The sequence below is a fragment of the Rhinolophus sinicus genome, chromosome 2, assembly GCF_057876585.1.
Source record: "Rhinolophus sinicus isolate RSI-liver-muscle chromosome 2, RSI-T2T, whole genome shotgun sequence".
Classification (NCBI taxonomy): Eukaryota; Metazoa; Chordata; class Mammalia; order Chiroptera; family Rhinolophidae; genus Rhinolophus; species Rhinolophus sinicus.
Window position 1 is genome coordinate 116023476 of NC_142502.1, and position 12721 is coordinate 116036196.

Genomic DNA, 12721 nt, shown 5'->3' on the forward strand with positions numbered 1-12721 from the left:
AGTAATAAAAAAAACAGTATTACAGGTAAGAAGTTCTAGTCCACCTGTGTTTTACAGGGGTTTGCCCTCCAAATGTTTGAGAGGGAAGTCAAATAAGTTAGAATATCTTTTAAGTGGTAGAGTGATACTTCCTTATGAAAGTGACAATCAAGAAATAGTTACTTGTACACTTAACTTGCCAAAGTTTAAAAAAACCTTTAAACTCCCTGCCCTAAACCAACTGCTCCCCTACATAGGATACAGGAAGGGCTCAGCAAAGACCCGGGTGGCAGGGCCTATGCCACTGTGTTCTTAGTCTAGGGCTTCTGTGCCTGCACGTGGCAAAGACACTGGTGGCACTTGTGTCCTCGGATGTCATGTGCATGTGTATATACGTGCGTGTATGCGCGTGTATCTGGCTGCCTGTGTGTGTGTGTGTGTGTGTGTGTGTGTGTAGTGGGGAGCTGTGTCCAGACTTACAATAGATCCACAAGCACCACCTGTGGGCTGAAACCCACATGAACCTATGCAGTATGAGATGGGGTTTTCTTGATCTTCCTGGCCTTATTATTTCAGTTCCCCAGGTTGTACCTCAAATGTTAGGGAAATACTGCCTTGATTGTTTTCACTCTGGGAGGTTTTAGGAGATAACAACTTAGATTAGCTAAATTGTTATTCTACTGTTCAAAAGTTTCCAACAAAGGCTGTTTTGCTGAATCAATAAATTAGTCTGCGTGAGGATAAGCAGATCACTTGGTAAAATCAGGACCGTCTATTATTTTTTCTCGCTGACTAATCACTTTCTAAGTTACATTGTGTTATTGCGAGTTCCTGTCATTGTTTTTCTGTGACATGTTTGCATGTCTGACTTTAAATAAAAATGTTTCTAATATCTGTCTGGCAGCGCATGGCTTTGCTTTAACAAATCTTTGGCAGTGAAAGACAGTACGGGGAGCGGTGTACTCACACGAGGGGGTGGCAGTGAGCTTGTCCTTCGTTGTCCCCTTGGCCACAGAGACTGCTGCAGTAGCACAACGACAGACGGCTCCAAGGCCCCCTCCTACTGCGGCCTCCTCCAGGAAGCACCCTGCCTTAGCTTAGCTTAGTTTTCTTGGAGAGTCTGCATCCGAGGCTGCTGGCAAACGTGCGGCTAAGGGTCAAATTAGAGTCTCACCAGGAGAGCCTGGCCATTCCTCCCCCACAGTCCTGGGTAACCACAAGGCCATTGTCAAGCTTCCCTCCTAGGTCAGGGGACCTCATTAGATGTTTTCCTGCTTCCGTTCGCATGTGTTCCGTCTCAAGTGAGGGCGCCCCAGCCTTGCTTTTGTGATGGACACTCCGTCCCCTGGGAACTGGCATCGTCCGTCCCCCAAGCCATATGACAGTAGGTAAGTCCGGGCGTCACCAGGCGTTGCGTCCTCATCACAAAATGGAGACTTGCCGCGATTTCAGCACGTAGAGTCCACTGTTGGGTGTTGGGTTCCAGAGATGGTTAAGGCAGACAGTTTCTTGAGTGATGACGGCAAAGTCACACTGCAAAGTCACACTCTCCTGTGGTGACGATCACATGATCCAGGGCACAGAACACAGAAAGTCCAAGGAACAGAAGAAACGCGTGATGGACATAGAGGCCCAGCCGTGTCCCCCTCCACGGTCTTCACACTGGGGGTGCTGCTGCCTTCACCCTCGGATGCCATGTCCATCAGCTCAGCGTTGCAGCGCCCCCAAGTGTTCACAACAATTACAGCCAGACCCCAGTGTGTGCTGGCTGGGTGTTCACAGGCATCTCAGCCCAACCGCCAGCGGGATGCAGGACGCTGGCTGTCCCCAGGAGCTGGCTCTCCCATCCTTGTCAGAGATGAGGTTGCACGCCGGCAGCACTGGGCTTTGCACACACCTGCCCAGCTGAGCCCCTGGCCTTCGCACGCACAGCCTCGGAAGACTGAGCCCCAACTCTGGTGACAACTCACTCCCTTGGCACAAATGCCTCTCCTCGAAATCCCTTTCATTTGCTCATCCAACAACTTCCCAAGTCATGGTGTTCTCAGGTTTCACAAAACACAGGTGGGAGTGACTTTTTTTCAGTAGCCTCTCCAGACCCTTCTCAGGGGCTACAGAATCGTGGTCTGGGTTTTGTGAAGTGGGCGGTAAAGAGATCCTTGATCCCTCACTGCCTGCGAATGGGCTGCACCCCTCCCCTTAGGAGGCTAATTAGCATCGTCTTGGGTGACTCACTGCACAGGCTCCCTCACATAACAGCAAACTTCGTGTCCATTCAACACATGGTATTTACAGGCAGAAAAAGCTTTCGTTTTATCTGGAGAATTAAAATCAAATTCTTTTTACTCTTGAAAGGGACTTCAGACAAGATGATCGTAAATCCCCCTCTTTGTCTGGTAATCACAGGTTAGAAAGGATAGAAAACTCGAGTTTATGCAAAGTGTGACAATTTTACCTTAAGCTAAAGTAGGGGACCAGCCAGAATCAAATGCCGCCCAGCAGTAGCTATTATTACTCACCATGACATGTCCACATACATCATTTCTTTTCACTACAATACATCCTTGGACACCATTAATACAATGCTCAATACATACTTATTGACTGAATAAATTGGTTTCTACTTAGAAAAGCTTGGGAAAGGCTCACACACTTACAGTTATCTTCCGCTGTACACTGAGTATGTAGAGTAAGAGAAAAATGCTAATAACTCTTTCTGGGATCTGCAAGACAGCCAACTGCTGGAGGTGGGATCAGAGCAGTGAATGTGGGCACCACTGCCATTGTGGGGGCACCCAAGAAAGTGGAAAGACCGTGGAGTTCCTATAAAGCAAATCAGAATTCCAATAGGGGTGTATTGGCCATAACCGAAGACAAGCCGATTCCCATTGATCTTGGCAAGTAGCACAGCAGACCTCTGGAGGGACCCGGATATTAACACCTGCAGCTGCGCTTCTCCCAAAGGTAAGCGAGGCCTCTCCACATCCTAGCTCTGTCTCCACCCCCGAGAGCATCGGAAATGACCTTTAAAAGGTGTGTTGTTTTTAAGATCATGTATGGAATTTCTCTTGTTTTTCTGAGTTTGTGAATTTGCCTCATTGGCTTGTGATATCCATCCAGCTAGGACTGTGGACAGAAAAGAGGAAGAGACCATTATTGTTTGTTACAAAGACCACAAAGGGACTAAAGGTAACACTCAGCTTTGACACTCAAAAGTGGGATTTTGCAGCAGTCCAGTAGCCTGGTTTGAAATGACTGTCTGGGTCCCTTTGTCCCCTTCAATATGTTGATGATCAGAGTGTCACGGAGGGCCAGGCAGGAGAGGACTGGGGTGAAGGAAGCTTTTCCTCTCATCCCTGGAAATTCTGAGGAAAAGACAAGCAAGTGGAGACGGGTGCCCACATGTTTACTGGGGACAGTGGGTTGTGGCAGCTGGTTCCTGTCTGAGATTCTGGGAAGCCCCCTCACCCTGTGGGGCAGCCACGCCAATGAGCAGTTTTGCTCCGTCCTGATTCTCTGGACACTCACTGTTCCTGTGTGGCATGGTGCCCTCTGACAGCACGAGGTGACCACACAGCGAAAGCCAGGGAAGGGGTCCCCTGATGCTCGTCAGCTGTTAAGAGCTGAGGAGAAGCCAAGTCTGTGAAGGCGGGTGCTTGATGCTCCCTGGGAGCACTTCCCAGCCAAAAAGAGAGGGTCACACCCAGGTGTGGACACAGCACCAGAGGCCAGCAAGTGTGGTCGGGGTCACCCCAGGACCCACACAAAGCTGCAGCCGCCCCCCACCCCCCGCCAGTGCTGTAAAGGCATAGACACCACTGCTTTCCGCCTATGAGTTGTGCGAACTGAGCTCTGCGGCCCATGGACACGCTAAAGGTCAGCCTGCCTTCCAGCAAGTCCCCAGGGGTCAGCGTGGCACACCCCGGCGGTCAGCGCAGCCGGTGGGGCAACACAGGTCGGTGTTTACTGTGAGGCACCGGTTTCTATTTCATTTGAACACTGGCTCAGAGAGGCTCATCAGATGTCCCAAGGGGTGAGCTGCTTGCACCGAGCCCAGGCTTCACTGAGACGTGTCGCCGGGTGTTCCAGGAGCTGGTGTTAGCAGTCTCCTTGCTGCCACCCGCTTCCAGGAAGGTGGCACTGAAACTCCGGTGGTGCCATCGCTGGAGAGCTCCTAACCGCACAGGAAGGGTGACAGTGACAGGGTGAGGCCTAGCATAGACAGTGGCAAGATGGGATACTGATGACAGTGAGCACCCCTCCAATCCGCCGTGTCACCTGTGTCCCCACAGGCTGGTACCCATGGGTAGCCAGCGTCCACGTCCACAGAGTCCGACTCGGAGAACTTTTGTTAGCTTTCATACAGCTTCTGGAACCGGGGCCCCAGGGCCGCGAGTTGAGGGGGCGGGGTCAGCGCTCGTGGTGCGCAGGCCCAGCTCGCCACCGTCCAGGTTCGGAGTTTCCCGAAGCCTGTGCCGAAGCAGTTTCCGCCTCCACCGCATGCACAAGGCAACGACGTCCGGTTCCTCCGGATCAGGGGACGGGTGTCTCAAACCCTGCAGGAGACAGACAGAGTTCAGCACTGGATGTCCGTGGGCTCCCCTGTCTGCTGGAGAGGAGTGGGTGCTCCGAGAGGAGTGGGGAGTGGGAGTTGGAGCTGCTTTTCTGACTTTCTAGCCCTCATTTACCAGAAACCGAGGAATGGTGTTTGAAGAGGTCCTCAGGGTTGAAGGAGAAGCACAACAGAGCAAAGGATCTTACATTGTCACAATGGAATGTTCTGAGAATGTAGTAAAAAAAAAAAATAAAAATCTCTTTACCCCTAATTCTGCCTCCTTTTGGACCTTGCCTATTCATTTTGCTCTATGAAAACTCTCCATGGGTCTGGTCATTAGCCTGAGCTGAGCTGGGTCATAGGTGGACACTTGGCCTTACTCTCAGGCTGTCCTGCTCTGGGTGGCCTGGAGATCAGGGCGTGGGGACTGGCCAGTCAGCTGGTGCCTCAGGGTCAGTAGGCTGTGGTTGTGCTTGGGGGAAAGACACTGCTACACAGGGGCCGGACCCCAGCTTTCCTCTCAGCCTTCTTCAGATTCAAGAGACTCCGGAACTTGTCGCTAAAATATGCACAGTTTTCAAATGCTTTTCTCTTGGTGTGTCTATTTTATAAACTCTGTGGTCTTAACTGGTACATAGTTTCTCAAAAGTTGAAATGAAAAGTTCTCCCTCTGTGTACTCAGCACCCCATACACCAGCCCACTGGTCCAGGCCTGTGGCTTCGTGGAGTTTACGTCCCAGTAAAAGAGCCGGACAAATACAGAGTTGCCAGGGGAAGAAAACAGAGCAATGTGACTACAAACTGATAAGTGTTACGAAGGAATCATACAAGGCACTAAAATAGAGAAAACTGGGTGTGATGTAGTTTAGATACAGTGGGGGTGTTTCCTCCTTCTAAGGAGGTGGAATTCAATGTGGTGCCTAAAGAATAGAAGGAGCCAGATATGGGAGAACTTGGTAGACGTAAAGGGGGCAGAGATGCATCTCACAGGTAGAATGATGCCCGTGTAAGCTCGTGTCAAGCCCTGGGCAGTGTTCTCTTAGGCAGTCAAATATTTCCCATTTCCATCCTCTACTCAGGATACAGAAACCTGGAAAGAGTCTTGGTCCCATCCTAACAACAAGAAAAAGTCAGATAATCCACAAAATCATAACTTTTCTTGAACACCTGCTCTCAGGCTTTCTCTAGGCCCTCCCTGGGACTGTGAGAAAGATTTGGGGTGGGACAGGTGGTTGGGAATGGCTCCTTGCAGTGCGGGCTGTGGGGGAGGGAAGCAGCCACCACTGTGACAAGGACCCAAAGCTCTGCCTACATTGTTTCCTAATGGAACAAAAGCCTGAAGTCACTAAGGGAAGGACAGCAAACCGTCATCCCTAAGGCATAGGTCAATCGTAGAAAGGGAACACAATACAGGGTCTACCCCTGGGGAAGAAGCAGAAAATCATCCTGGATTCATACTGCTGAAAATCTCCTATTGCTAAGGGAGAAGCAGAATCACTGAGAAAGCCCCAATCCTGAGACCTGGGACACCGGGCCTACCTATGATTGAGGCTGAATGAGGACAGTGATGAACACCACCCTCTCCTCTCCAGGCCTCAAGTCACAAGTGACAAGTAAGCTATGGGAGATACACGAACCTGGAGAAGAGCAGCTCTGAGGTTCACACTCACAAGGCAAGGCTCAAGCTGAGAGTAGCACAGGAATTTTGATAAAAATCCAAACCCCCAACTACACACAAAAGTAATGCTAGGAAATTTGAAGCTGGTGGTGCACCAAAGGGTCACTATAACACTAACACCCACATTCAGCTCAACTCCTGACTGCCCTGACTCACCCCATGTGAAAGGTCTAAGTGAGGATGCCCATTTTCAGGCATGTACACTATTCATTTCATCTCTGCCAGTCTACACATAAAGTCAAGTTTTCAATGGAAATTATGAGACAAGCAAAAAGGGGCGGGGGGGGGGGGGAGAGAGAAAAGCAATCCACTGTTGAGAGACAAGGAATCAAAAAACCCAAACTCAGATATGAGCCACATGTTGACACTACAGGTAGGAAGTTTAAAATAACTGTGATTAATATATTACTGATGTTAGTGGGAAAAGTAGACAAAATGCATGGACAGATGGAGAATTTTAGCACGGAGATGCAAACTGTTAGAAACAATCGAACAGAAATGCTAAAAGTAAGAAAAACCACAGTAGTAGACGAAGAATGCTTTGACAGGCTCATTAGCAGAATGGACACAGCTGAAGATAGAATCAGTGAAGCTGAAGGTAGGTGGATAGAAATCAGCCAACCTGAAACCCACGAAACCAGGTGGCAGGTTCGAGAAGAAAGGGTTGAATTTAACAGCTAAGAAGGTAGAGTTTGCTCAGAATGTCTATAGTTTATCATGTTCCTCTCGACCTGTGACCTGAGTCACAGTGCCATGCACGTGTGCTCTACACCAATGCAGCTTGAAGACCAGCACTCACCCTGAGGCTCGCGGCCTCTGCAGCCCTCATGGTCTTGCCAACGGCGTGGAGGACCTGCTGTGCATTCCCCACCAGGAGCTCCTCAGAGGACTTGCTTCTTGCCAGGGAGGCCTTCACACTTGGAGTTTGTGGGAGGAAAGCAGCTGACATTACACCATCTCAAATACAGACACCAGAACGTGACACCATGAGCCTTTGTGGGGACTGTCAGAGAAAGGCTGTTCTAAAGGTGCCATTTAACAGTTGAAAATAAAATATAGATTTGGATACTCATGCATTATCTGTACCTTAACAAGAAGAAGCATGTTTTTAATGAAAATAACTGCAGAGAAGTGCAGAACAAATGCCAGCATCCACATAGGATGAAAGGCAACAAGACATTTTGTTTCATTCAGGACTTGGAGCAAGGTTCTAACCAAAGATCGGGCTGGTACTTTCTGAGGGAATCAAACACCTCAACAGTTTCTGTTTTATACTGAACCTAACTAAATTCAGTGACACAAGTTGTTTATCACCATTGAAAATGAAGGCACCGTGAGACTTAAGTGGTGAACTTGGATGAAATCTCAGGACTTTTAGAGGATCAAGATCTTGACAGACACACCTGTATGATCCACTCCTTATCTTTATTCTGGTGCACCAGCATCTTGGGCCCCTGCTGACGTTGGGAAGACGGCCCCTTCCAGGGGTTCAATTCCCAGAGCTACTCAATGACCGTCCTGCAAATGCACCTCCCATATGCAAACTAACCGAGCAAATGCACACCCCACCACCATGGCCAGGTCCCACACACGTAGGGACAGCCTTGTACTGCAGAGCCTACCCTAAGCCTAGCGCATTCCTTCCCACGAATCCAGTGAGTTTCTGACCTGTTTCCCATCACTCCTGCTGCTGACAGACCCTGGTGCTGACCTGCATGGCCCTGCATGGCATCCTTTTTCTAGGGTCTGTGAAGGTCTTCTTCCTTCATGAGTCATTTCCACGTTTGTGCATCTTACCATGCCTAACGCAAACAGCCCCGAGCACCCTGACAACTACCCCCTTTTTGAAATTCAGCAATTCATCACAGGTCCTGTACCTGCAGGAGAAAAGTGTGCGTGGCTAATCTGGAATGACCTGGTACCTGAAACATTATTTCCTAGAGAACAGTGACCAGGTTTTATTTTTAGTTTAAACACAGTTTATAACCTCTGGTCTTGGTGATGTTTTCATGTGTCACAGTGATTGATGACAGTTTTAACTACCAAGCTTTCCATCACATCAGAATATTACCAGTAAAGATTTGTTACTGACTAGTGCGCACTGCAGATGTTAAGGGAGTCGGACTGAAACGAAACCATCCCATACTCACATTACAACGTGTGATATTATCAACACAAAAGCAGCCATCCCCACAGCGTCCCACACCTGTCCCCACAGTGTCCCCGCACCCATCCCCACAGTCATCCCCACAGTGTCCCCACAATGTCCCCACAACCATCCCCACAGCATCCTCAGTGTCCCCACACCCGTCCCCACACCCATCCCCACAGCGTCCCACAATGTCCCCACACCCGTCCCCACAGCATCCCCACAATGTCCCCACCTGGAGATGATGTGGAGCTGGTTGCTCGTGGTCTGCACCTGCTCCAGGGCACACAGAAGCTCCTGCAAACACCTGGCATCAGTGCAGCTCTCAGCGACAATGTGGAGAAGTTGGGCAAAGCTTTGTCCCAACATCGCAACCTTCCTCGCAGAGGCAATGAGCTCCTCTTTGGTCTGTGTCAAAAGAAATGATGGAGTGAAGGCAGGTGGACAGTGCCATCACCGTTTCCCCTGAGAAGTCAGTTACACACTGTAAAGAACCAGCATGCCTGGCAGCTCTGCTCCAGTCCCAGAGCGAACACTTCAACTTGGCCTGAGCCTCCTCCTAAGGGGTCAGGAGCCCCTCCTGGGTCTGCAGGAAACTGTGGTCCTGGAAACCAGCAGAACCAGCTGGCCGGCCTGTCTCTGTGAGGGCAGCAGTCCCTGGCATGACCCAGTCCTTGTCTCAGGAGCTGCCTGCGCTGGGCTCAGAGCTGGTGTTCGACAGGCCCAGGGCAGAAATGCAGCCCTAAGGACCAGCTGTGGGAACCGTCCCGTTGAAGGGGGTCTTGGCTGGAGCAAAGGTGTAAAGGACAACAGTCACATGTGGAGTCCCCATAAGGGAACTGATACTTGATGGGCTGATGGCAGAAGCTACCTACTAGTCAGCCAAAATTTTAATCTTTCCAGGCTGTGTGGTTTGCTTCATTTGGAAAGAGAGGTTTGGACTGGGTCATCAGTCTCCAAACTCTTCCTTTTTGAAAGCCACGGGACCATCTACTCCAATAAAATCTCGACTACTGAGACAGCTAATAGGATAAAAGCCGGGCTGGCCAGCTGAACCCAAACAAAACCCCTTCCCTCGGTCTGGACAAGCAGGCATTGGCCTTTCACAGGCCACAGGAAAGTGGATGAGGGCTGGAAGGGGAAACCCAGGGAAGGCCACGCGTGCTCTGGTACAGCCCGCCTGCAGGGACGCGCAGGACCCTTCCTCCCACACCCAGTCCACACGTCCAGATGGGTTATGCCAGCCATGAACCAACAAGGTATGAAGACGCTTACTACTCCCATAGGAAGTTTGCTGGGGACAGTGGGGTAGGTTCCCTGCCAGGTACAAAGAGGCCAGAGGGAGCAGGGGAGGTCAGGGATGGGCCAGGGCTCTGTGGCTGGAACCTTCCACTGGCCCCCAAGGAGGCAGTGCCAGGGCTCCCCACAGTGTGGAGTGAGGGGAGCGGGGCTGGGGGCAGTCAGCAAACATCCAAAGGGGGCCTGCCTCCCACTGCACCTGCCCAGCCAGGGGACCCCTGATGCATGAGGGGTGGGCACTGAGGGAGTGGGCAGGACTTGACTGCCAGCCCCGTTCTTCCCGCGAGACCCGCGCTGGCTCCCTCTCCTTGTACTGTGCGTGCGAAGCCAGCCGTCTCGGCCTCAACAAGTATTTGTTGAGCAAACACAGATTTGAGATACCGTGATGTCATGGGAAGTCTTTAGTGAGGTCACCTCCATGTGCAAAGGGGAAGGGCTCAACTGTGGAACTCAAGCTGGAATATTCCAGAACTCATAACCTGGGTCTCAGAGGGAGGGGCCAGAGAAAACAGACCAGAGAACAGCGTGGTATAGACCTCTGCCAAGGAAGGACACGCTGACCCCTGTGCCTCTCAGGGGACACCGCTGCCCATCATCTTGCCTTCCTCCAGCTCCACTACAACCCCACGCTGAAGACCTCCAATGGGCCCCCCAGGTGACATCACACAAGCTCACAGCTCCGTGTCAGGAATCCTGGGCCCCCACCCCTGTGTGGCCCGTTGCCTCCCCAACCGCCGTCTCAAATTCTTTTCTCTGTTTGGCCCAGGAGCACCAGGCACTTTGGTGGTTGAAACCTGGTTGGTATGAAGACGGGCATGTGAGGGTTTGGGGGGAATTCTGCATGTCCTCCCTTCTTACCAGGCATAAGCCTCACTTAGGCCTACCTTTGCTGCCTCCCTCTGGGACATTCCCCAGGGAACTCCGTAGGATCCAGGGTTTGCATATGCCAGGGCTCTCAACCACACAGCATGGCCAGCACCCAAGTTCCATAGAAATTAGGGTATCAGAGATGTTTGAGAAGAGAACGGCAGTCCTCAAGAAGGGGTAGCTACTGCCACGTCTGACCTAATGACCTTGGGGTCACTGGCTGGTTGAGGTGGGCCGGGGTGGGGAGGAGGGATGGGACAATGACAGGGCTGAGTGTGGTGGGGCTGCTGGGTATGGCTTGGCAGTCACCTGGGCAGGGGCACCCTGACATACAGCTTCTGGTCTAGCCCCCTGTCCTGCCCAGACTGAGAAATGGGCCCCACAGGGCCCAGCCATGTGTTCGAGCCATTGGCAGCCGGCAGACCTACGGGAGGCTTTCTGAATGGCTTTGATGCCGTTGCCCGCTTCCTCCTGGTCGCCGCTCAGTAAGTGGGGCTGCTGTGTTGATGTTAAACAATGCTTCCTAAACTGAATTGAGGGCCCGAGAGAATCAGGACAGCTCGCACAGGATGGAAGCTGGCCTCCAAACCAGTGGGAGGCAGCCCCTTCCCCCATCTATGACCAGTGTCCTGTGTAGGCTGCAGCCCTCACTCCTATACTTGGGGATTTTGAGATATGGAAGTGGCCCCCTCAGTTCACTCTCCTGGGATACAAATGAGTCCTTGCTTTTATGAAATTGTAGCTTCTGCGAACTTATCTCCCCTGGTGGAATAAGACAAAACCGTAGTGATTGAGCCCCAAAGAGGAGGGCAGGGAGACGTTAAGTGACGTGTGTAATGCACCAGACAGAGAAAGAGGAGAGCATGTGAAAACACTAAGGACTGGGCACCGAGCCTGGCCATCCATCCCGACAGCCACTGGGTGCCCATCTGCCTACCCCTGCAGCCCCCTGAAGGCCAAGTACCAAGCCACGTCCTCTGCTGCTCAAACTCTGAGCCATCAGGAACACGTCCTCAGCCATCTGCCGGGTCATCTGGGTGATTCTGTCCCCACTGTCTGCACTGCCGTCCTCCGCGAGAGGCTGGTCCAGCTCGGTGAGCGGCCAGGCTGGGCAGCTGGGGACCTGGGGAGGAGTGCCACCGGGCCTGTGCTGTGGGAAGAAGACAGAGCTAATGAGACGCCTCGCCTCAGAACTTTCAACTGCGAGGGCAGTTAGTGGCCTTTCTGTCGTGTGTTAAAGAAGAGCAGGGACCAGGAGGGTTTCCCAGCTCCCAGCGTGCTGTCCACTCTCAGTATCTTCTCCAAATAGACAGGAAGATGATGCAAAGAGGAAACAGTGCATCCCTGTCACCCTGGTCCATCCATCAAGAATTTGCATAAAGTGGGACAAGACCGGGCATATTCAGACCGCAGGATAGTTGAAATGTCACAGTCCCTTTCCCTCCGTGAATTTTCAGGCCTCATCTGGGAGAAGGAAGAAATGGTGGATTCTGAAATCAGGACCCCCTGTATGTCCCGCCTGTGGGAACCCCAAAACTTCCACCTCCTACACGAAAGGACATGGCAGTTCTGCTGTGAACAGTAGAGATTTCACCTATTAACTCGGGTATATTGTCTTGTGAGAAGAGAGCCACCCTAGTCATGCAGGGGCCTGCGGGACCCTCCCTGAGCCTCCTCCAGACTCAGACACCCACACAAGCTGTCCTCCTCTTGGTGGTAATTCCAGTGACAATGGTCAGGAGTGGCCTTGACCACGCTCTGCCTCACCGGCCGGATCCCAAGCTCCTGGGGGCAGGGGCTGTGCCCCATGTGGGGAGAGGAGGAGAGCATAGTGCAGGAACCTCCCCGCCACCCCACATCTATCCTGGCACCCCACAAAGCATACTAACACCTATATGGGATAGATGCAGCTGTGGGAAAAGCACGCAGTCACAGACGTGACAGTGAACTCTATCTAAATAGGGAGTTAAGTTCACGATCTTGTTTGGTCCAAGGCTGTAAATATATGTAAATATTGAACGTAGCAGGTGTGTCAGCAAGAGAGGAATGGAAATCAAAGGGTAGCTGCTCTGGGCATGGACACACCTGCCTGTGGCCTGTGTCCTTCCACCCCCTGCTGATCAGCTGTGTCCAGTGCTTGTCATATACTCCTCAGCCAAGCAGCCACATCTGGGGGCAGGCCAGGTGCCCCGGG

At 51.7% G+C, this 12721-nt stretch overlaps 1 protein-coding gene across 1 annotated transcript in view; it reads right to left on the reverse strand.

The window, feature by feature from the left end:
* Nucleotides 1-866: 866 nt before the first annotated feature.
* Nucleotides 867-12721, reverse strand: part of LOC141571779 (uncharacterized) — a 31938-nt gene continuing 20083 nt past the window's right edge. The window contains exons 6-9 of the mRNA XM_088796343.1: nucleotides 11492-11677; nucleotides 8597-8769; nucleotides 7012-7129; nucleotides 867-4535 (exon numbers count right to left, since the gene is read on the reverse strand). Coding sequence (XP_088652469.1) covers nucleotides 4338-4535; nucleotides 7012-7129; nucleotides 8597-8769; nucleotides 11492-11677 — 675 coding nt within the window. The 3' untranslated portion in view covers nucleotides 867-4337. The remainder of the gene's footprint in view (nucleotides 4536-7011; nucleotides 7130-8596; nucleotides 8770-11491; nucleotides 11678-12721) is intronic.